The sequence below is a fragment of the Erpetoichthys calabaricus genome, chromosome 2 (assembly GCF_900747795.2).
Source record: "Erpetoichthys calabaricus chromosome 2, fErpCal1.3, whole genome shotgun sequence".
NCBI classification, from domain to species: domain Eukaryota; kingdom Metazoa; phylum Chordata; class Cladistia; order Polypteriformes; family Polypteridae; genus Erpetoichthys; species Erpetoichthys calabaricus.
In genome coordinates this window covers 72,291,406-72,317,253 of record NC_041395.2, presented here as the reverse complement: position 1 = coordinate 72,317,253, position 25,848 = coordinate 72,291,406, and the positions used below count along the sequence as shown (strand labels likewise).

Genomic DNA, 25,848 nt, shown 5'->3' with positions numbered 1-25,848 from the left:
CTTTCGAACGTCCCTCGTATGACATATTTCTGTTCTTTGAATTTTTCATTTTTACAGTTGTCTTGCTCTTTTGCACACATCTACACCCATCAGAGAAAACACCATTAAGAGTGAAATGATTTAGCTATGAAAGAATAAAAGCCTCACAATTTAATGAAAGCCTCCAATACAAAAGAGACTTTGCAAGCAGACGCTGTCCATGTGTGCAATGCAGTGACCCGTCAAATACGTGAGATTCTGACCCATAACATCACTTTATGCTTGATGTTTTCACAACAGGTCATTGTCAAGCTGATGTTATCAGTCAGTGTGTTCCTGTTCTGTGTGACGAGCCACTGGCGCCTATCCCTGTAATGACGAGCACTTGATGGCGACACGCTGATGGCCTCCACGGGTCAATGGAGACACTCCCGGCTTCATTGTGTTCGACAGAAGACAATCTGCTTACTACAAGCTGCATTCTGATCCACGACCTTGACTTCTGGTGAAGAGGGAAGGAGATGGGGGTCTGTCTGTCGTGATAATGGTAAAAGTCAGACTGGTCACCACCACACAAACTGCTGCTGTGTTCAGAACTTGAGGTGGCAAAACTGATCTGATGCACTACATTAAACAAAAAACAAAACATAAAATGACACATAAGAGTGATAGAAAGACTCTTAATGGCCTCTTGTTGGTGTACATCTTGTTGGTTGGAACCCTGGCTGAGCCCTGAAAGAGCAACGTCAAGTCAAAATGGATGGCACATTATAACAATGACAGCTCTAGCAGAGATGGAGACAAAGAATCTGAGAGAGCGGCTGCAAGTCAAGGGGCAGGGCCCTCCTTACTCACACGCCATCCTCCGTTCGAGTCGCTCTACCTCTGGCCACATGTTGGAGCGTTCCTTGCCTCTGCTTATCTAGCGATATCTATTTGTTCAACAGACATTATCATTTAAAGATTGTTAAGAACTAACTGCGCCACCACCACCACCTAATCAAACACGTCATGTCCCTACATTGATGGATTAAAGGCCAGAAGTCCACATGACCGTCATCATCAAGTTCTTCCATGAGAACCCTGAATACAATGAGGACTGATTGAGGTCATTGATGTTAGGTAGAATGTTTAGAGGGGACTGGGTGGTCTCGTGGCCTCGGAACCCCTGCTGATTTTTTTTTTTTCTCCAGCCGTCTGGAGTTTTTTTTTTGCTTTTTCTGTCCTCCCTGGTCATCAGACCTTACTTTTATTCTATGTTAATTAGTGTTCTCTTATTTTAATTCTTATTTATTTAGTCTTTTTTCTCTTTAATCATCATGTAAAGCAGTTTGAGCTACATTGTTTGTATGAAAATGTGCTATATAAATAAATGTTGTTGTTGTTTAATGTTTTTGAGAGAGAGATCAGAGCTGCGTGTGTTTTAGAGGGTAGCTGCTGATCGGCACAGATATCTCTTTTGTGAGTTCTGGTCTGCTCTTCGGTGCTCCGACTATGCAGATTTAGGGTCCCGCTTCAGATTTTTACTGAGAGTATAGGCATGTCTGCTCTCTCATATACAACTGTGCATTGGCTGTTTGACTAATTATAAGGAGACAAAGCCTTTGCACCCTTCAGGGTCTTGATTAACTTCTTTGACACCTGGTGCGTCTCTGGACTGAATCCACCCATCCATCTTCTACATTCACTGGAGGGTACCGTCAAGGCAGAGCCTATTCCAGCAGAAGACAAACCGTACTCTGCCACCCTTCCCTCCATCTTGTTTCTGAATGATCCATCACAGGGTTCCTGGAATCAGAGCCAATCCTGGCAAGCAGCCACTGTCATATAGAAACCTTATTAGAAGTGTTCATGTTTTTCTCAAGTTCTGTAGGCCCTCATTAAAAGAACTGAGAATTTGCCTTTAACTGAGGAATTTAACAAGTATTCTTGGCATATTTGCTTCAAGTGCAGCAGTTTTAAAAGGTCAACTTGCCATTAAATGTCTTTGGATCACTTGTTTTTACTGCCGTGCGCTCGGACTCAAAAGCAAACACAATAAGCAGAAGAAGAAAAGCGGCCAGGTCTGTGCTTTGTTATTGCCCCTGTGTTTTATACTTCTCACACCAACTGAGGTGACCTTTAAGGATAGAGCTGCCAGGGAAGAGGAAAAGAGGAAGGCCTAAGCGAAGGTTTATGGATGTGTTGAGAGAGGACATGCAGGTGATGTTTGTAACAGAACAAGATGCAGAGGACAGAAAGATATGGAAGAGGATGATCCGCTGTGGCAACCCCTAACGGGAGCAGCCAAAAGAAGAAGAAGACACCAACTGAGGTGACCAATGCACTGAAAAATCACTCCGGGCCAGAAAAAAACGACATTCTAGTATCTGACTATTCAGTTAGCACGTCCATTACTCACCGCAGTGTTGTGCCTGTTTTTGAGCACCACTCTCCTCTCCTTTCAAAAGGCGGCATTGCACTATGTGAACACTGAAGCAGCCATACAGGAACACGAGGTGTCTGACTAATGGATACGTACGTTAAAATGGCTAAACATCCATTGTACAAAGCAAAGAGACGCTAATCTGTCGTCTCATGGACATTGGAAAATGAATTTCTAACTACTAACGCATACACAGAAACACGCTGATTTGATTAAACACAAAGGATGACCAAGCTGTTTTGGACAAACTGATTTAGCATAAATGAAAGTGTACAATATCAGTCCATTAATGTTGTCATTCAACTATGGCCAGTTGAGAATGGAGAAGAGGGAATCAAAATCTCCAGTCAGCAGCAGTAGCCCTGGAGAAAATAAACCTCTAGGGGTCCATGGACTTTTATAACAGAAAAAGTCAAAGACAGACTCAGACTCAGTTGTAGTTCTGGAGACCTCAGTTAACTGGCCGCCCACCTCCTCCTCGGCGTTCAACATTAGGACTCTGTGGTGGGCTGTCCAATGTGATTCCAAGGTTCCTGACCTCTCCAATGTCTTTCCATGAGCAGGGAAACAGCAGCAGTACCAGATGACGCAATACTCCTCTTATTCTGGGATTTGGTCTCCTCTACCACTCAGGCTGTCAAATGACTCTGACAGTTTAGGGTACCGGTGACATTCCCTGGGGCTTAGAGTGAAATATTCACACAGGATCACGGCAACCTGGCACAAAAGGCCATTTTAAAAGAGTGTTTTGTGTGTTTCAGTTAAAAACTAGTTTGTTTCTAATTAACCTTGAGGGGCCCTGGCAGATCTACGCAAACAGGTGATCATTTCAGCTTTCTTGCACAATTAACTCCAATAAGAATGCAAGGAAATAATTAAACTTGTGAACTCAAAAACACCGGGCTTAAAGGGATAAAAACAACTTTGAAACCTGAGATGCCTACTGGCTTTTGGTTTGTAGCTTTCCTAGCTGGAGTTGACGTTTGTTGATTCAATAATCTTCTTTTTCGTCTTTCGGCTGCTTCCGTCAGGGGTTACCACAGCGGATCATCTTCTTCCATATCTTTCTATCCTCTGCATCTTGCTCTGTTACACCCATCACCTGCATGTCCTCTCTCACCACATCCATAAACCTTCTCTTAGGTCTTCCTCTTTTTCTCTTGCCTGGCAGCTCTATCCTTAACATCCTTCTCCCAATATACCCAGCATCTCTCTTCTGCACATGTCCAAACCAACGCAATCTCACCTCTCTGACTTTGTCTCCCAACCATCCAACTTTAGCTGACCCTCTGTAGCACTCATTTCTAATCCTATCCATCCTCGTCACACCCAGTGCAAATCTTAGCATCTATAACTCTGCTACCTCCAGCTCTGTCTCCTGCTTTCTGGTCAGTGCCACCGTCTCCAACCCATATAACATAGCTGGTCTCACTACCATCCTGTAGACCTTCCCTTTCACTCTTGCTGATACCCGTCTGTCACAAATTACTCCTGACACTCTTCTCCACCCATTCCACCCTGCCTGCACTCTTTTTCACCTCTCTTCCACAATCCCCATTACTCTGTACTGTTGATCCCAAGTATTTAAGCTCACCCACCTTTGCCAACTCTACTCCCTGCATCCTCACCATTCCACTGACCTCCCTCTCATTTACACACATGTATTCTGTCTTGTTCCTGCTGACCTTCATTCCTCTCCTCTCTAGAGCATATCTCCTCCTCTCCAGGGTCTCCTCAACCTGCTCCCTACTATCGCTACAGATCACAATGTCATCAGCAAACATCATAGTCTACAGGGACTCCTGTCTAATCTCGTCTGTCAACCTGTCCATCACCATTGCAAATAAGAAAGGGCTCAGAGCCGATCCCTGATGTAATCCCACCTCCACCTTGAATGCATCTGTCACTCCTACCACAGACCTCACCACAGTCACACTTCCCTCATACATATCCTGTACAACTCTTACGTACTTCTCTGCCACTCCCGACTTCCTCATACAATACCACAGCTCCTCTCGAGGCACCCTGTCATATGCTTTCTCCAGGTCCACAAAGACGCAATGCAACTCCTTCTGGCCTTCTCTATACTTCTCCATCAACATCCTCAGATCAAACATTGCATCTGTGGTGTTCTTTCTTGGCATGAAACCATACTGCTGCTCACTAATCATCACCTCACTTCTTAACCTAGCTCCCACTACTCTTTACCATAACTTCATGCTGTGGCTCATCAATTTTATCCCCCTGTAGTTACTATAGCTCTGCACATCCCACTTATTCATACAAATCGGCACCAGTACACCTCCATGCTTTCACAGGTATGTCATCTGGACCAATGGCCTTTTCATTTTTCATCCTCTTCATAGCTGTCCTTACTTCCTCCTTGCTAATCCATTGCACTTCCTGATTCACTGTCTCCACATCATCCAAACTCTTCTCTCTCTAGAGAGATCTATCTATCTATCTATCTATCTATCTATCTATCTATCTATCTATCTATCTATCTATCTATCTATCTATCTATCTGTCTGTCTGTCTGTCTGTCTGTCTGTCTGTCTGTCTGTCTGTCTGTCTGTCTGTCTGTCTGTCTGTCTGTCTGTCTGTCTGTCTGTCTGAAAAAGATCTGCTTGTTTCCCAAAGGATGTCAACTTTGACTCCTGTCTTTCAGCTATCCAACCATTTTCTGAGCCCCAACACAACAAAGTAACAACACATCAACAAATCCCCTACCAGTAGAACTGAGAGCATGGCAGGAACCCACCATGGACGGGACACCAGTCATTACAGAGGACACACATATACAAATCTGCACTCAACTATCAGTGCCTCCATCCATTCATTTTACAAAGCCTCTTATTCCAGTACAACACTGCAGGAGGCCAGCAGATGTCCTGGCAGCTCTGGGCACAAAACAGGAATCAATCCTGGCAGAGTGTCGTCCATCACAGTCTAGCACATCTGATCAGGTTAACTTAGCACACATGTCTTTAGATTGCAGTCGATAGAGAAAACCCACCCAAACACACGGACAATGTGCCAGCTCTACACAGCCTGACTCAACTAGCAATCGGGCACAGGCCTTTGCAGCCGAGAGGCACCCGCGTTAGCCACAGCAGCACAATGAGGCCCAAATTCAATTTTTTTTCATATTAGCTAAAAATATAAAGTACAAAAAAATTTGAAACTCGGGGATCTTCTGGAAAGCTGTCCTGAATGAAGCAGGCCAGCTCACTGTCTGCATCCCCGTTCTCCAAATTAAGTGTTCTGAAACTGTTAGAGCCAAAGCCTTGGCATGCACTGTGACGGACATGCTGCCTGGTCACGGCTGACTTACTTTTGAGCTCAGAGGGGCCTGTTTTGCTGTCCCCATTAGAGACACCTTAGAACTGTGGCTGTGGATGTCACTGTTCAATTCACCATACTTGCCAGTGCAGCGCCTGATCCTATGGCATGCAACATGTTGTGCTCTGCAACCAGAAACAGTGTGATGGAGCAGGCTGGTGATGAAAGGTCAAGTTCTGGCCACCACGGTAAAAGAAAGAAGCTGCACAGAGGAGAGCAACCAAGTGCATCCCAGAACTTAAGGACGTGTTCTACTCTGACACACTCATCAAATTAAACCTGTTTAGTCTCGAGCAGAGAAGACTGTGTGGAGATCTAATCCCCAAAAAAATCCTCAGATGCATTGATAAAGTAGATCCACCAACATAACTTAAGGGTGAATCACGTACTCAAGGACATCGGTGAAAATTAAGGGGAAGTGCATTTAAAACTGAATCCAGGAAGCACTAATCAAAGAGTTGTGGGACTGTGGAACAAACCACCGAGAAATTTAGATGAAGTGAAAATCTTGACAACCGTTAAGAAGAATCTGGATGAGATATTGGGACAGCTTAGCTATTACCTTAGCAAACGAGCTTGATGGACTAAATGGTCTCCTCTCGTTTGTCAAATTTCTTAGGTTCTTATGACACCCCCTCAGTTCCTGTTGCTTTCCAGGGTGGTCTCTGACTGACTAATACAAGTACGTTCTCATGGAAGGTGTCACCTCAAGCTGGGTTTTTTTTCCAAAGTGACTAAGTCTTTTATGGGTGTTTAGTTGAATATTCAGTGTTGTTCTCAACTTCAGTCAACATGTTTATGTCATTTGGCATGTTGACTGAATGCATACATTATAAAAGTAAAAAATGGAGAGTACTTGAAATGCATTGATCTTGAGGTTGTTATGAATTAAATTTTATTTATTTTTTTTAGGCTTTCCTCCTTGTATAAAAATCCTCTTGGTGTCATTTCTGGGGTTTTTATACCCAAAGATTTGAAGCTGTAATTATTTTCTTAGGTGGAGCCCTCGTTCAAAAGTTGACTTTTATTTAATGTGTTTTTGGAAGCCATTTTGTTTTGACTATGGCCACCACCATTTTGTGGTTCTGGTTGCTAGGAGTTAATCACTGTTACAAATTTTTTGGTACAGGCACCTCATGCCACCCATATCTAAATCTGCCACTTGTCTCAATTTCCAATTTGTATCTGAGAATTGGTGAAAATACTACAATTTGCAGTTCTGTTTCCTTTTGCTCCTTGTGTCTTGAGATGACTTTGTTCTTCGGCTCTGAATTTTCGTTTTGACCACTCTGCTTTGTGACTACTGGTTTTGACCTCTGCTTTGTTTTTTGAGTCCGTTCTTTCACTTGTTCCTCACTCTAACTCTTCTTCTTTTTTGACTGTTTAGTTCAGTCGTTACAGAGGTGGGTTCCACAGCAGGCTAATCCTAGCTCTCACTAAGTTTAGTCCATGCTTGTGTTGCCAGTTGGGGTGCCCCCTGGGGTCCTCCCAGAGCACACACTCATACTCTGTAGTAGTTAGTGACCTGACATGGCCTTGATGTTTGTCCGCCTCGTCTGTCTACTGCAGGGTGCCCAGTGATGAACTTCCAATATATTAAAACTTACACTCATTGATACCAGGCCAGGCTCCACCTCTCCATGTTTTGGACCTTGAACCCTCAGGAAATGATGGGATGGATGAGCAACGTGTACTAGAGACAGGAGGGTAAGGGAGTTGGCTGCATCTGAACTCTCACTTCATAGGAACACCACCAGAGAGTCGATGTAGATTATAAAAGTTGTTTAGTAGAATAGCCGATGGGTTGTCTTGTGTTCCTTTCCCATAAATGTTTCCTGGCGCACAGGTATTTGTCTAAGCACATCGGCACAACTGTGGCAGCAGTCAGCAGGATCTGTAAAACTCATCATTGCTTTACAACAATGGCTCTCGGAGTAGCACAAAGCCATAGTAAGGGGCTGCTTGTGGGGTGGAGTTGCTCAGCGTAAGACACATTTTTATGGTTGCTCTTTCACATGAAAGGCTGCTTTAATTGTTGACCAGCTGCACTCTCTAGTGAGTTTTCTGATGATGGATATAAGATCCTTCTGCTCTTTATCATCTGACGATGGCATATTTTGGGGTTCTTTTTGAAATGGCCGGTATCAACATGTGGGGTCTTTCTCATCACAGCTGCTAACATGTCTCCATGGAGGACACAAACTGGTAAAGAGTCCTTGGTATTCAATGGCACACCACTCAACTATAAAAGTAAAGTACAGCTAAGGAGTTGGATGTTTCCACACTTGCAAAGGATTATGGGAATTTATTGAACGGCATTGCTTAAATAGAAGGAAATTTCTTTCAGAGACAGGTAATGGATCTCACATTCAGCTTTGAAGTTTTATGACTAAATCAACAATTGCTTGAGTTGTTTATTTAATGCGCTGTTGTCATGAGTAAAGTGATTATCGTTCACTAATTAAAAGGCGCAGTTTAAAAAAAGAAAAGAAAGCAAAGCACAATCTTCTTGGAAATCAGCCTTTTGTGGTGTTCTGCCTACTTCCATGACAATGTCTCACCGTTCCCAGTTTTATTGCCAATGTCCTGGTTCACTTCATGGTGAATAAACAATGCCTGCTCTTATTGCTCCTCTCCCTCGGGGCGACAGCTCCCCTATAAAAGCAATCACGGTGTCGTCTCAGGCCAGTGACAGTCCGGTCACGATGGAGACTCATCTTGTGCTGCTCGTGCTCTGGGCCATCCTTAGACAAGGCTATGCGGCCGCGGTGCCCACAGAGACTGGTAAGCTGCTCAGACCAATCTTCATCCTTCTGTTCCTTCTTTTTAAAACACGTTTTCCTTCTTATGATTAGCAATTTGAAAAAAAAATTAGTAGACTACAAAGATCTTGTACTGAAAAATGTTAACAAAGGCAAATCAGATGTCTTAACCACAGTCTGCCTTGAATGCTCACCATACGGCTTTTCATCAAATCGAGTGAAACGTATAATGATAGAAATTCTAATTATTTTTGTTTATTTTGCAGGTTATAAATGTGGACAGCCAAATACCAACCATGGAGTAGAGAATTTAAACTTAATTTCACGAATTGTTGGTGGACAGGAGTCCAAATATGGAGATCATTGCTGGCAGGTAAATAAGTAAATGAAAGCAGGTCAGTTTTAGTCAAGAAGTCAATCTTCTGAATTTGAAAATATCATAACAAAGGTTCAAATCAATTCATTTCAGAAAAAAGATGTTCTGAGCGAGCTGATTGGGAGATCACTTCTGAACAAGGTCAGGCCTGAGTCGACACTAATAAAATGAGTGATAAGGCAACAGCTTCCTCTTCTTCTTCCTCCTCTTCATCTTTTCTCCTTCCACCTAAAAATTATTTTTATGTTACTTACCCCATGTAGTGTGCAGTGTTTGGCTGTGAAAAATGTTTAACCTCAAGTTTTCAGAAAGAATGAGAGAAAACAGTTTATGCTATAATGAAACGTAATGGTGACGCTTTCTGTCTAACAGAACAAGCAGTGTGTTAAATGTGAAGACACGAAACAACGTTAAAAAACGTCCATGGAAAAAAAACTCACGCTGCATAATTCACATATCTGTTATCCAGTTGCAGGCTCAGAATGTTCACATTGGATGCATTTTTTTGCTAAAATGTTATCATTACTTAGTATACAAGATAAAAAGAAAAGACGCATTCCCACAATGCTGGGTGTTTGCATTCATTGGTCATGTGACCTGTGTGCAATACAAATGCACAGAATTATGGGAATGCGCCTTTCCTTTTTGTTTTTTTATTGATTTTAATTAAAAGCAAATAACATTCCATACAATCAAATCAAACTTAACAAACCAAAATTCAACCCCCACCCAAGAGAAGGAGAGGAAAGCCAACAACCAAAGCAAATCTTTAAAAGCAGCAAATTGGAAGAGTATATCGAAGCTTATTCTAAAATGTTATCGATTAGATCCTACTATATTTTTAAAAAGTTTTGATGTGATCCTCTAAGTGAGAATTTGATTTTTTCCAATTTCAGATATTATAGGACGTCAGCTCCCCACAGACTTAAAGGTGGTGGGCTTTGATTCTCCTAGTTGAGTAAGATAAGAGAATGCATCTTTCCTGTTCATCTTGTCCACTCAGTTTTCTGGAATTACCTCTTAGAAATATTTTACAAAAAAAACAATGCACGCATTTTGCATGTTTTGAGCATACAACTGGATAACAGACATGTCAATTATATGTCACAAGTTATGTAAGAACTTTTGTATGTTTTCCATGGACGTTTTTCACATCTTATGTTTTCGAGTTACCATTTTGTTCCATTACATCATAAACTATTTTCTCTTATTCTGCATGAAAACTTGGGATTTAAAAAATGTTCTTGACCACCACTACAAACTAAATGGGGTAAGTAACATATAAGAAAAATATTTTTTTGGGTGGAATATTCCTTTAACAATAGCTGAAAGAGGAGAACAAGAGATGCCATTTATTCATTAATTGTAGTGGTGTTCAGGTCTGTCAGTCCATCTATGCACTGGTAGCCTGAGTCCGTCTAAGAAAGAATGGGCCCCACTCAGTGTCAGGGCACACAGAGCCAATTTACGGTAACTAGCAAACCTAACATGGGGTTGGCATGGCATGTCGGAGGAGGCCTGAGTACTTGGAGAAAAACCCCAAGCTGACACTCGAAGAACTTCTGAGCTCATTGCAGTCAGCTGGGGGTTTCCTCCAGGCCACATCACAAAGACATGGGTGTCGGTTTATTCTCCGACTCCATACTGACTCAGAGTGTACTGTAGGCCATGCACTAGTACCTGGCCCATGGTCAATAACATCTGGATTGACTCTCAATGACCCTGGGACCCTGAATTGAAATAAGGAGGTCTTTAAGAGAGGTGGATGGATGGACATTTCATCCTTAGAATCTTAAGCTTTTGATCTAATGGCCAATGTTGGAACTCTGTAAATAGTGAGCCAGTGAAATGATACAGAACTGTCGGGACTTTCTTGTTTAATTGTTAACCCAATGCTCATGTCACTATTTGTATGTTCGGGTGGGTTGTTGTATCACCTAAGCTGATTATAAAAATAACAATGTAAATAACTGTAACCTAGTCCTGCTCTGGTCTCTAATTAATCATATTTATATAGAGCTCTTCTAACCTAATCAAAGCGCTTTATAGACAGTAGGGAGCCACTTCAGCCACCACCAACGTGTAGCCCCCACCTGGATGATGCGACACAGCCATTATTGTGCCAGTACGCTCACCACACATGAGCTATTAGGTGGTGAAGGAGTGACACAGATAGCTGGACGATTAGGGACAGGGGATGATTAGGGGGCCGGAATGGACGATGCTGTAATAGGCAATTTAGCCAGGACATCTCTCTATTCCTTTCGAAAGGTCCCCAGGGTTTTTTGATGACCACAGAGAGTCAGGACTTTATTTTTATGTGTCATCTGAAGGACGGTGGCACTTTTTACAACACAGTGTCCCTGTCAGTGCACTGGGATCCACACACAGACCACAGTGTAAGAGAACCCCGACGGCCTCACTAACACCTCTTCCAGCAGCAGCCCGAACTTTTCCTAGTTGATCTTCCATCCAAATGTTCTTTGCTTCAGGTGGATTACCTGTTCTGAGGTGCACATGGTGTGGCTGCTAGATAAGCGTGCGTTAGGTTAGCTGGAAATGTCGATTGGCCCAGTGTGAAGGAGTCTGACCCGTGATGGACGTGTCCCTCATGCCAAATGTTGCAAGACAAGGCTCTGACATTCTGTCTTCCTAAAAGAAGCTCAAGTTGTAAACGAATGGATCGATGGATGGACAGACATGAAACTTCCAAACCAACCGTAAAGTTATAACCGACTTGGTCCACATTCTATTAAAAACATGGAATTTATATTAAATAAAAAAATGTGTCCTAAGGAAGAAGGGATGCTGGTGTCATGTTCTTGTAGACTGATTCTGGGTAAAGTCCTTTTGGGTCTGACTGTTCCAAGATGTTTGTTCCCTTGAAAGTAGGAAGACTATTGATTTACCATACCATACCATATAAAAAATGAGTGAAGTGACATGTAGGAAAAATGATTTCAATGCTTATAAATTGTAACTTGGGCTCAGTCTGTTTGTAAGTTGACTGTCGAGTGAGACCCCATCACAGACTCCCACCCAAGGTAAGTTGAGCAATGGGCCGACTGATCGATCAATTTGCAGTTAAGTACAAGAACGTCATGTGTGAGTGCTGATGTGTGTAATTCCATTCATTTTCTAGACAGTATGTGGATGACTTTTGGGATTTTGTTTCATTCTTTTTCAGGTTTCTTTGCAAAGAGATGGCCACCATATCTGTGGAGGCTCCATCATCACTAGAAAGTGGATCCTAACAGCAGCCCACTGTTTTCCAAAAGAGTAAGGAGACCCTTAATTATTATCTTTTTGTTAGATATTAACATATTAACTTGGCCACAGTGCAATATCCTGCCAGTTTCCTCTATCTGGCATATCTGAGGTGGGCTCGTCTCTTATGTCTGATGCTGCCAGGATAGGCTTTGGTTACCACAACACTGAATTTGATTCAGTTGGTCTGAATATGAATGAAAGTTCTGTTTAATCAATAATTTAATGTGATCACACTGAAAGGAAATCCATTCTCTGTCACCAGCTGACACCACTTGCTTTAGGGAAATTATTCATTACGTACTTACAGAGAGACCGATTTGAGAACGGAGCATGGCTTACTCTACAGAACACAAACTAAATTTAAAATGGAATATTTTAAGAGGATAAAGAAGTTCAGGATCACAAAAGCCGAGAGCTCTGCGTTGTAGTCGCACAGCCGTGTCCTTGATCTTTCACTAAATCATACATTCTATGAGCAACTATGCACCATTTTAAAAATAATAAATTCTATGGTCTACAACAAAACACACCCAAGTGCTCAAAGAACAGAGTTAAATGGTCTCTAATAACCAGTGGGTTCTGCACGAGGACAAGGTTGATGCTGGAAGAAGTGTTGGTGAGGCCAGTAGGGGGCATTTATCCAGTGGTCTGTGTGCAGATCCCAATGCCCCAGTGCAGTGACGGGGACACTGTGCTGTGACACTGGCACCGTCCTTTGGATGAGACGTAAAACCGAAGTCCTGACTCGTTGTGGTCATAAAAGATCCCTGAGCTTCAGGTGTATCTAGATGTCAAGGCTAAATTGCCCATCACAGCTTTGTCCATTCCGGCCCCCTAATCATCCCCTGTCTCTTATTGCCTACTGTCTCTCTCACCACTTCACCACCTAATAGCTCACATGTGGTGAGCATACTGGCGTGAAAATGGCTGCCGCTACACATTAGCGATGGTTAAAGTGGCTCCTACTGTCTATGCAAAGCACTTAGAGTGGTTAGAAAAGCTGTATATAAATGTAATTAATAATAAATAATAAGGTATTGAATTATTACATTGATCAAAAATTACACTTTACCACGATGCCGTTTAAATAATTCAGCCACTTCCTTTATGAATTTCTATTTCTAAAGACTTACATTAAAACAATGCATTCAGAAATGACACGGCAGACATTTGAGTAGAATTCAAATCACATGACATGAACTTCTAATAAAGATGATGTCAGCCATGGGGACCAGGATGACTGTTAAATAAAATGACATTTGACATTTTCATACAACCTTATTTATCACAGTGCAGGATGGTGGCGATGCTAAGAATTTCACCGTACTCTGCTTACATGTCAGCACTACGGCTACTAACGTATTGGGTAATGCTCACCATGAGCGTGTCTGATAATAAAGAAGTCTGTGCTGAAACTGACACTGGCTTTATCTACCACATTGCCTTTTCTGTATTTTGTTGTTTTGTGCTTTATGGTGTGTCATTCTAGTGTGTCATTCTAGTTATTCCAGAACTGCTATCTACTCTAAACAATTATGTGAGGCCCTGGCTTATTGGTTCAGACACATTGGTCTCAGCCTTCATGGGAGTTTTGTGACACTAAGTAATCAGCACCTCAGCACAGCATTAAGACCTGAGAATTATGTCCATTCATTCCAGGTAAAGCCGTGTGTTTTATTTTCCTCCATAAAGGAAGGTTCAAGAAGGTGACAGCCCTCCTAGAGTCACTTGTTGTGTCATTCAGTCTCATTTCAGATATTTTGGTTACCTCAAGCCAAGCACAAAACTTGTTTTTCTCAGTTCTCTTTAGTTCATATTTTTATGAGTCTCTTCCTGTGTCTTTGTGTCTCTCCTCCATTTCTGTAAACCGACCTCAGCAACATTTAAAAGGGATTGGAGGTTTTGGCAGAGCCATCAGCAGTGTGTCTATTTGCGGAGAGAGTGTCGACCTTGTCAAGAGGTTTACTTACCTTGGCAGTGACATTCATGTCTCTGGTGACTCTTCCTATGAAGTCAGTAGACGGATTGGGAGAGCATGGAGGGTCAAGAGGTCACTGAAAACGGGTGTGTGGCGCTTCTGATATCTATGCAAAAGGACGAAGATCCATGTCTTTAGAGTCCTGGGGCTTCCTGTCTTGCTATAAGGTGGCAGCACATAGACGCTACCCAGTGACCTGAGATGAAGACTGGACTCCTTTGGTACTGTGTCTCTTTGGAGAATCCTTGGGTACCGCTGGTTTGACTTTGTGTCGAATGAGCAGTTGTTCATGGAGTCCTGAATGAGGCGCATTACCTGCATTGTGAGGGAGCCTCAGTTACGGCCCTACAGCCATGCGGCTCAATTTCCTAAGGGTGATTAGGCACACAGGATCCTCATTGTTGAGAACCCGAGTAGCTGGACCAGGCCAAGGGGACCCCCCCATGTAACATCTGGCTGCAGCAGATAGAGGGTCATTTCCAGGTGGTAGGGCTGGACATTGTGTGTCAACCTGGGCGGTTGAAAACTGGGATCATGAGCTGTTTCTTCATGTGGTGGGTGTGCTGTACCAGTGCATGCTCCCCAACCTGGCCTGACCTAACGTGGAGGTGTGGGGGTCAGAAAATCTAACTATCGTCCAGTATACTTTCTGCCTTCATTAAAAAAAAATCGTAAAACTTTAGTTTAGATACTATAAAAATACACCCATTACTCATTGACTAATATTTAATCAGATCTCAACAAAGCCTTCTCTCGGTATCATTACACTTACAAAGCATCAGTAAGGAGTTTATTCATCTCTGCAATGTGACCTAAAACTTCACTTTGGAGTCGTCTGTGGTGGCTTAACTGAGACACATTTCTCTTGAAATTTAGCACAGGGCCAGTGAATCCTTCATAGTCCCGAACTAAATTTGCCATCGTGTCAACATGCCGCACAGCACAGAGTTCAGTAACTCATAAGCTGATGTCTTATACGTGTTATGAAGACCAAAAGAAGCCTTTGTTAATGTCTTGTGACATAAGAGAAAATGAGTAGTAGATGCATTTCTACAGTACATAAGCTAAAGGGTTACCAAACAATCATTCTCAGATTTAATTATGGTCACCAACAATAACACCATCTTTAGGTTTGCTGATGACGCAACAATAATGGGAATGAGTCAGCTTACAGAATGGCGATATGACAACTGGCGGACTGGTGTGAGTGTGACGATTTGTCTCTTAATACAGACAGGACAAAAGAGACGGTTGTTCACTTCAGAAAGGCCCATGCTGCCCCACGCCCCACTGCACACCGAGGGCTCTGCGATGGAATTGGTCAAACTCCTTGGTGAGCATCTAGCAGCTGACAACCTCCACAGCTAAGAAGGTGCAGCACCATCTTCACGTCCTTTGGTGACTCTGGAAGGCAGGCCTACAGTCCCCCTCCCCATTCTCACCACATTCTACAGGGGCACCACTGAGACCACTCTCTGGTTTGGGTACTGTAGAGTCTTAGATCACAAAGTCCTGCAAAGGATAGTACACACAACAGAAAAGAATGTTTGAGGCATCTCTGCCCTCCATTAAAGACATCTTTAGTAGCCTACAATCTTGTGGAGGACCACTGCAACCATTCCCATGGTCTCTTTGGTCCACTTCCATCTAGTAGAAGGTACTGCAGCACCTGAACCAGTTCTGCCAGGTAACACCACAGCTTCTGCCCCTTGGCTGTCAGGACTCCGAACTCTGTGCTGCTCCACTGCTGTCAGATCTGCTTCTGGTATTTTATTTAAATGCAGTACTTTTGATTCTACTGTTGTCTTTTATTATTAGTAGTTGTAGCTGCGTTTTTCCAAAGTTACCAAAGTTCAGCAGCTCTAACTTAAAAAATGGGATTCAACAAAAGCCTGACGCGCAGAAAATGATTCCACAGACAAAATATCTTTGTTTTTAAGAGTTTAGTAAAATTTCAAAGTAAAAACATTTCACATAAAAAAGAAAATTAAAATAGCTAAAAAAAAAGGAAAAATTCTTGTTATCAAAGGTTCTGTTCAAAGCTTAAATCTTGTTACATCTCAAATCGTTACAATTTACTTAACAGTTCTGAACCATTTCAAGACGGTCAGAAAACTGTATGCTTATCCTATTTCTAAGTTGAAAATGGATCTTTCAAGTCCCTGCTTACTGGGACCTGTCCTAAACACAACTGAGCCTATTATCACACTGTTTCTCAGTTCTATCTCTTACTAATTTATAGGGGGAAAAGACTATACCATTGTCTATGACTATGGAAGAAATTATATTCTATTCAAATTAAGCAAACATTAATATGAGTTTAACTCAAAATTTTAACTTTCTAAGATTGGCTCTTACAGTAGTTATTACTTCTGTATTACTCTCTATTCACTTACATATTATTTATTCACTTATCTACTAGTAGGGTGTAGTACAGACTATAGGACAGTTCTCACCTGTCTTGCACTTGTCCTTTATTAATGTCACGTGTATACTCTTTGTGGATATGCTAGGCCGCGGTCCGGTTACTTCATGCCACTGTGTGCTCAATACCCCGTATGGAAGATGTGACAATAAAGCCACCTGAACGTGAACTTAAACTAAGAGTGTGACCGCTTACCTTTCAATGAGGTGTGGCGTAGAGGTTAAGTGTTTGGACGTCAGACCCTGAGGTTGTGGGTTCAAGTCCCGCTACTGACACTGTGTGACCCTGAGCGAGTCACATGACCTACCTGTGCTCCATTTGGAAAACCAAAAGAAATGTAACCAATGATATCATAAGTGTTGTGAGGCGCCTTGGATAAAGGCATCAGCCAAATAAGGTAATGTAAATAATTAATGTAAAATTAAAATCAACTTATATTTATATTTTTATTTTTTCTAGCCTTAACAAGATACTGAAGTCACTGCGAGTATCCATTGGAGACCATGACCTTTCCATCAAGGAAAAATGGGAGCAAAAACTTTCAGTGAAACAAGTCATATGCCACACAAAATTTGACCCTTTTAATCCATTTAGCTATGACATCGCCATGCTGGAGCTGGAGAAAGAAATTAATTTCAGTGAGTTCATTTATAGTTCACCCCTAATCTGAAATCATACCATTAAGAGTATTTGAGCATAACAAACCAAAATGTAGATTGTATTGCGATGCTTTGGGATTAAATGTGTGCTGTTTGAGTTAATCCAAATGTAAATTTACTGTTCAGCCAGGCCTCTGGTTGCGGTAATTGAACAGATATGAATGAGCACATAGAAGCTCCTTTTCTACAGACTTTGAATGAACTTTCATCGAGAGACGTCTGTTTTTTTGTAATGCAGATGCATGCTTAGCGCTGGCTAACAGAACTGCACACTGCAGACGCTGTCGCCATCTTCAAGCATTTTGTGCTTTAGAGCAGGGGTCCTCGATCCCGGTCCTGGAGGGCCGCAGTTTTCATTCCAGCCTGTTTCCCAATTAGACTTCCGCCCTTGCTGATAATGAAGCTTGGTGTTTAACTATATGGCTTGTTTCATTCATCAAAGACAAATTTAATGACATTGTAGATCAGAGGTCCTCAATTTCAGTCCTAGAGGGCCACAGTGGCTGCAGGTTTCCATTTCAACCAGTTTTTTAATTAGAGCCCATTTATTTACCACTAAAGCAATATGGTTTTTTGGGTTTAATTTTAGTTATCTTGCCTGTTATGACCCAGAACCCTTAATTGCCTATTTTAGCTTTAGCAGCTGTATTTAAAATTTTAATTGTTGCCTGTTTTGTTAATCAGACTTTAGTTAATACTAAAATGCAGATAACCAATAAACCAGCGGCTCTCCAGCCAACGTGCTTCCTTTTAAACCTGTGCCTATGCACCATTAAAAGTGTCTGTGTTTAAAAAAAATGTTTAGAAATAAATGAGAGGGGAATTGGAAGGAGCTTTAAGTTTAATTCTGTTCTAGTCCACAAAACACGTGGATAATGCTCTCCGGTAAAGAAACAATGCAATTATAATTTCTCTTGGATGAATGAAAGCACTAACAAGGCATACAGTTAAATAATAAGTTTCATTATCAGCAAGGATTGAGTTCTAATTAGGAGACCACTTGGAAGGAAAACCTGCAGCTACTGCGGCCCTCCAGGACTGTGATTGAGGACAACTGCTTTAGAGTGTCTAGCAGGTGACACATTTTAGGAACCTCTGTCACAGCTAAGAAGGCTCAATCATTAGTTGGCCGTTTAGCTGAGCAGTAGAATTCCCAGCGTCCTCAGTACACATTCCAGCTGTGCCATCCTGGGGAGTACAGCTGATGGAAATGGGAAGTGGCACTCATCAGTGAAGACATGACGTCTCTGCTGAGAGGTCAGGTGCCAGGTAGTGGGGGGGTTTTGTCCCTTCATTATGCCTTTTCCAACTCTGAGAAATTGTGTCGTTGCTAAGAACGGAAGGGTGTTAACATACTATACAGACCTGTGGTTCATTTTATTTTAAATTGTTTGTAATTTTAAAGTACAGTAATATTGCTTCATGTTGCTTTATTAATAAGTCTATTCTTGTAAAACCTACTATATAATAAAACACTAGAGCTCTGTCTGTCCAGCCTCTCAGAGCAATCTGATTGGTTAGTGAGGCTTTGGTGTGATTGGTCAGTTTGGCTCAGGTGATGCTATGAAAGAGGAAGTGCGAGTGTGAGACGCACAAGGAGGAATAAAGGTGCACACTGAGAGAGTCGCCTTTAAAGACGGAAAGTAGAAAAACGGACAGGAGGTGAGAAAAACACCTCGAAAATGATGACCGAGTCTTACAGGAACGCAATCGAGAGACGGAACACCGGGGACGAGACGTTCAGACACATACAAATGCAGAGGAAAGGAGCTGAAGGTACACGAAGGGCAAGAGATAGCAAATATTTTTCCAATTATCCTATTATAATAGGTTATAAAGCATTATGCATTTTTATTGATATTTCCATTCATGGATATTCTCAGCCTAAAATTCCAACTTAGCTACAAAATCAGGTTACAAATATCCACAGGAACTGTCTGTACCTTCTGCCTACTCTCCATTTCTTATTTACTTGCTTCTCATTTCAGATGACAAAGTGCGACCCATATGTCTACCTAATGCCAATGACAATTTTGCACCAGGAACACTCTGCACTGTAACCGGATGGGGGCGTCTGAAAGAAAGTAAGTATGTTTTACATAAGTATGTTTGATTGCAGAGTTTTGACGAATCATTAAATCAATGAATAAATGAATTGTGTTGTCTTCTGAAGAGTCTAGGCATCTCCAGCCTGCGAGTGTACTCCAATGGACTTTCATGGTCAGGTATTCCAGGACTCTTATTGCTTATATATATATATATATATATATATATATATATATATATATATATATATATATATATATATATATATATATATATATATATACACAGTGCATCCGGAAAGTATTCCTAGCGCATCACTTTTTCCACATTTTGTTATGTTACAGCCTTATTCCAAAATGGATTAAATTCATTTTTTTCCTCAGAATTCTACACACAACACCCCATAATGACAACGTGAAAAAAGTTTACTTGAGATTTTTGCAAATTTATTAAAAATGAAAAAATTGAGAAAGCACATGTCCATAAGTATTCACAGCCTTTGCCATGAAGCTCAAAATTGAGCTCAAGTGCATCCTGTTTCCCCTGATCATCCTTGAGATGTTTCTGCAGCTTAATTGGAGTCCACCTGTGGTAAATTCAGTTGATTGGACATGATTTGGAAAGGCACACACCTGTCTATATGAGGTCCCACAGTTGACAGTTCATGTCAGAGCACAAACCAAGCATGAAGTCAAAGGAATTGACTGTAGACCTCCGAGACAGGATTGTCTCGAGGCACAAATCTGGGGAAGGCTGCAGAAAAATTTCTGCTGCTTTGAAGGTCCCAATGAGCACAGTGGCCTCCATCATCCGTAAGTGGAAGAAGTTCGAAACCACCAGGACTCTTCCTAGAGCTGGCCGGCCATCTAAACTGAGCGATTGGGGGAGAAGGGCCTTAGTCAGGGAGGTGACCTAGAACCCGATGGTCATTATGTCAGAGCTCCAGAGGTCCTCTGTGGAGAGAGGAGAACCTTCCAGAAGGACAACCATCTCTGCAGCAATCCACCAATCAGGACTGTATGGTAGAGTGGCCAGACGGAAGCCACTCCTTAGTAAAAGGCACATGGCAGCCAAAAGTTTGCCAAAAGGCACCTGCAGGACTCTCAGACCATGAGAAAGAAAATTCTCTGGTCTGATGAGACAAAGATTGAACTCTTTGGTGTGAATGCCAGGCGTCACGTTTGGAAGAAACCAGGCACCTCTCATCACCAGGCCAATACCATCCCTACAGTGAAGCATGGTGGTGGCAGCATCATGCTGTGGGGATGTTTTTCAGCGGCAGGAACTGGGAGACTAGTCAGGATAAAGGGAAAGATGACTGCAGCAATGTACAGAGACATCCTGGATGAAAACCTGCTCCAGAGCGCTCTTGACCTCAGACTGGGGCGACGGTTCATCTTTCAGCAGGACAACGACCCTAAGCACACAGCCAAGATATCAAAGGAGTGGCTTCAGGACAACTCTGTGAATGTCCTTGAGTGGCCCAGCCAGAGCCCAGACTTGAATCCGATTGAACATCTCTGGAGAGATCTTAAAATGGCTGTGCACCGACGCTTTCCATCCAACCTCATGGAGCTTGAGAGGTGCTGCAAAGAGGAATGGGCGAAACTGGCCAAGGATAGGTGTGCCAAGCTTGTGGCATCATATTCAAAAAGACTTGAGGCTGTAATTGCTGCCAAAGGTGCATCGACAAAGTATTGAGCAAAGGCTGTGAATACTTATGTACATTTGATTTCTCAGTTTTTTTATTTTTAATAAATTTGCAAAAACCTCAAGTAAACTTTTTCACGTTGTCATTATGGGGTGTTGTGTGCAGAATTCTGAGGAAAAAAATGAATTTAATCCATTTTGGAATAAGGCTGTAACATAACAAAAGGTGGAAAAAGTGATGTGCTATGAATACTTTCCGGATGCACTGTATATATATATATATATATATATATATATATATATATATATATATATATATATATATATATATATATATATAATATATATTTATTGTAAACAAGAGAAGAGAAGAATTATAAAGGTTTGGGAAATCCACCCCATATATTGTCACTAGCTATCATAAAAGACTGAGTCATATCAGACTGATCTGGAGTCCTACACTTTCTTGGCAGGAAGAGGCGGAATAGGAAGGGAAGTGAGGTGAGTAGAGGGGCGTGGTCTGGAGCCAGAAGTGGGTGGAGTTCATTTAAAATGGTCTTCCCTTCTGAAGGTCTGTGGAAAAGGCATTAGTGCTGCTCATCAACCACAGTCTCTGTTGGTTACCCTCAGCTAAGCCCTTAGACTTCCTCCCATGCGCATGTGTGTGACAATATATATAATATAAAGAGAGAAAGAACACATGGGGGCACCAGAGAACCTCAAACCACAGAGACAGTAATGCCCAGCACACTTTTTGGGGATGCCTTTTCTGGACTTCATCCCCCAAGAACCCCAACTGGGTTCCCATACCAGGGCCACTGCCACCTAGCATATGGGGGATGGATTCACTCCCATCTCTTGGCTTCTGCTGGGCTCTCCATTAACTTACACCTGCTGGGTACAAAGTTATTTATTTGTTCTGCCAGCCAGTCAGTCAATCTGCTTTGTTTCACTGACCTCCCATCCGGATAATGTATTTCTCCCTGTTCTCCTCCTGCAATATATATATATATATCTGTATGTCTGTCTGCTAAGAATCATAGTTTACTTGTGGTACCGATGTATTTGAGCGAATCAGAGAGAGACGCAGTGGGCCGAGGGGAGGGGAGGGTGGCAGGGCCCTCCTCACTCACGCGTCAGCCTTGGGGGGTATCTTACATCCACTTGGCTAGCGAATGAGAGAACCACTTAATTTGTTGATTTTTGTGACTTTTCTCATTGAGATAAATATCTGAGTTCGCTTTCAGGAGCGATTTATTTGCGCTAATCCGAGACAGAGGTTGCAGGCTGAGGGGAGGGGGAAGTGTAACGTCAGGAGGAGGGAGCTGGTTCGGACCCTCCTCACTGACGCGCCAGCCTCTGTTTGAGTTGCTCTACCTGTCGCCACATTTTGGAGCGTACCTTGCCTCTGCTTAGCTAGTGATACCTGATTGTTTATTGATTATTAAAGTTTGTCCGCTTTCACTACTGGGGGACAGCTAGTATATATATATATTAAACAAAAGAAAACAACAAAGGCACACAAGTTTTTTAGTGAACTGGAACAAGATGGCCTGTTCCTGAGTTAAGTGATCATGTGGCATGAAGCGGCAGGTCCAGGCGAATAGACGACAGAAGTGACATCAGCAACGGAGTGGCTGTCAATCTTCTGTTCTGCCAAGGGAATGCAAGAGAAGGCATTAGAACCAGCGGGTAATTACCATCACCAAAACCCTTAAGTAGTCTCCCATGTACAAGTGCGTGAGTATATAGTGAGGATATATTTATTTATTTATATATTTATACAGTATATGTAAAAACTCCTTGTGTTTTTGTCTAGTATGTAAGGTTTTACATGCACATCTTCAATTCCTTGACTGTTCACAAATGGTGGAAGGCGTATGTGTTATGGATCGTTCACTGGTTTGCTTGGCGAGTGCCTTCCTTTGTGCCCTTTGATTTGCTTTAGTGATTTGCATTTTAGAGAAATACTGAAGCAGGAAGCAGCTGAACTCTCACGTTGATGTATTGTATTACACCAAAAGTTCCCTTCGCTGCTTTCCTTTCTTCACATTACTGCAGATGGACCACTTCCCACGAAGTTACATGAGGTCCAGTTGGCAAAGCTTGAGGACAAAAGGTGCGGCAGTGTGCTGTCGACTCTGAGGAAGTCAAAGGGACACACGGTGTTTTGCGCTGGCTTTGAAGAAGGAGGTAAAGATGCTTGCCAGGTAGGTGCCGTCAATGAACAGCCTGTGTGGACTTTACTATATCAGCGGCCTGTCGACATCGAGACCTAAGTTTAACTGTGTGGATAATCGAGTCTGGGTCTTAGTGAGAAACTGCTGGCCTTTTCAGCCTTATCTGCCCGTGGTGCAGAGCCATTTCTAAATCGAGGAGCTCTTCTGCCCCTTCTAGCTTCTACCCGCATGGTCTACCTCGAGGTCAGAGCTCACAATGGTATGGGAGAATTAGGGAAAGTAAATTAATCAATATAGAGGTTTAGAGTAAATGAGTCAAAGTCAGCTTTTTAGCTTTGCATTATGGAAAGACGTTTATTTATGTTGTTGCTCCAATTATTGATCATTTAAATGTAAGTTTGTAGGTCTACTTCATTCATTAATTAGTCAGATAGTCAGCTCCTTGCTAAGTGAGTTATTCTCAATAAAACCTGATAGTGAACTGGTCGGCTGTCCCTGTCGACGGACAGTTAACTGTCGATATGCTTATATATTTGGAAAAAAAATGTAAATGTTTACAAGAAAGATTAAAGTCTCTCTCCCATGTAATGTTAAAAACAACCAAACGACACTAGAGTGTTTCTTAGTCACGCTTTTGCTTGTTTTCTTACTCAGGGAGATTCTGGAGGCCCCATTGTTTGCCCGAGGGAAACGGGCGCACTGGTACTTGCTGGCATCACATCATGGGGTATGGGCTGTGCTCGTGAGTGGGCGAATAATGCAGCCAAACCGAAGATAAAACAAGGATCTCCAGGAGTCTTTACCGACCTCAAGTTATTCTTAACCTGGATTTATGAAATCCTAAATCAAGGTAAACGTGATCCATGCAGATATGACACCTCTCTAGTTTATAAGCTTTTTTGTATTCAATTTAATATTAAACAAGCAAATTGAGCTAAATTTGGATTTAAACATTGAAAGACTGGGTAGTGGCCATTTTAGAGTAGCATATAGCATTTCCACCTCCCAGCACCTGGCATTATTCTGGCCTGGCATGGCTTCTGTATGGCCTCTAGATGTTCTTCCCTGGTGCCTGTTGTCTTCCTGCTACATTTTATAGACTATTCCATACTGGCTGATGATTTGATAAAACTCAACTAGTATGGGAGTGTGCATTTGCCTGGCATGTGAGAGACTGGCATCCCGTCCAGGAGTGGTTCCTGCCTTTGGCTATGCTGCCGTAGCAGGCGTCCGCTCCCGCTGGCCATGCTGGGTACAAGTGATGCGGCGAAGGAGTGGAAGACTGGAAGGAAAGGGAGAACTTAACAGCCAGTTTGAGCAACTTTATGGTCTGCTTATTTATTTATTTATTTATTTTTCTGAAGCTATATTTAATAAAATCATGGAATGAATACTATGCTCGTCCATGCCATCTCCATTTTATGCATCTTTGTTTTTTCATCATATACAGGGACTGAGAATCAAAGGAAGTCAGCATCAAGTAAGAAATGTTCTGTTTCTCAACATTCTTGTACTTCTTCCAAAAGCATAACAAAGAAAATGTTATTAGGTTGTAACGGACATTTGCTGACTTGCTACAACTGCCATGCTCGCTTTCTACGAGTGGCATGAAGGGCGCGCTCTACGTGAGGCCTGTGTGACTAATTTTACACACACCAGTTCCTTGCTGGCTTATTCAGTTTAATTTCTAGAGCAGAAAGTTTGTGGATAGAGGGACACGGAGGGCATTGTTAACTTTGCTTTGCAGTCAGCACATTCTGTGGGTCTACCAGGTCAAGCATGTGAATGGCCCTTTTGTGGAGACTGACAATAACCAGAGGCTTTCGCCCCCCCCCCGCCCCGTTTCAGATTTAGCTTTGGCTTCCTGGCCAGTAATGTTGTGCAATTAGAGAAAGTTAGAAAGTGGCCTCCATTTAGTTAGTAGTCGGGCGGCCCAGCGATGAGCACTGCTTCACACGGCGGTACGATCGCAGGTTCAGTCCGAGCCCCCTCCACTATCTGTGTTGGGCTCTGCACATTCTGCCCGTCTTTGTGATGGATTTCTCGGAGAATTCAAGCCTCCTGCTCCAGCTAAATATCAAGCCTGGAATGGCCATTATAAATTTACCAGGAGTGTCGGGGTGTGTGTGACCAGTGATGGCACCAGACCGATCTCTGATGCTGTTGGGGTAGGCTCCAGCTTCACACAATGCTACACTGAAAAAATGAACTGGCATGTTAGGCGGATCACTTGTTTTTGTAATAATTTTAAAAATGTGCAGTTTTAACCCATTGATGTCACTGAGACAAACAAATCACATTCACTCTGATTCAATGTTGTATAGCGTTAAAATGTGAAAACATCCAAGGGGGCGAGTACTTTTGAACTTTGTCAGTTGAGTGTTTTAAGAGAAGACCTTTATGGCAAATTTCACATGTAGAGTAACATCAAGGAGGTCAAAAATGGTGTAAGGACAAGTGTCTGTGTGTTCACCCGGATGCTACGGTATGTTTCTGTCTTTCCAAAATATTGCACATCACAAATATTTTAGTAATAAAATGCATTGCACTTGTCATTCCAAGAGATGGTGCACCACAAACACTACAACTGCTTTTACGAATCCCATACCAAATGACATATCACATAGACATATGCACTGCAAATGTTAACTCTGAGGTCAGCATTGGTTATTTAGATTTCAGCCCCTCTTAGACGGGTGGCACAGCCAGTTCAGTATAAAGCACAAGGTGAGATGAAAAGAGTTCAAACACAAAGG

General features: G+C 42.3%; 1 protein-coding gene across 2 annotated transcripts in view; it reads left to right on the top strand.

Moving 5' to 3' along the window:
- Positions 1 to 8,714: 8,714 nt before the first annotated feature.
- LOC114645281 (ovochymase-2) overlaps positions 8,715 to 25,848 on the top strand; it is a 60,003-nt gene continuing 42,869 nt past the window's right edge. For both annotated transcript variants that reach the window (XM_051922765.1, XM_051922764.1), the window contains exons 1-7: positions 8,715 to 8,881; positions 12,072 to 12,163; positions 17,017 to 17,195; positions 19,205 to 19,300; positions 22,974 to 23,122; positions 23,747 to 23,942; positions 24,543 to 24,572. In XM_051922765.1, the coding sequence (XP_051778725.1) occupies positions 8,738 to 8,881; positions 12,072 to 12,163; positions 17,017 to 17,195; positions 19,205 to 19,300; positions 22,974 to 23,122; positions 23,747 to 23,942; positions 24,543 to 24,572 (886 nt within the window). In that variant the 5' untranslated portion in view covers positions 8,715 to 8,737. The remainder of the gene's footprint in view (positions 8,882 to 12,071; positions 12,164 to 17,016; positions 17,196 to 19,204; positions 19,301 to 22,973; positions 23,123 to 23,746; positions 23,943 to 24,542; positions 24,573 to 25,848) is intronic.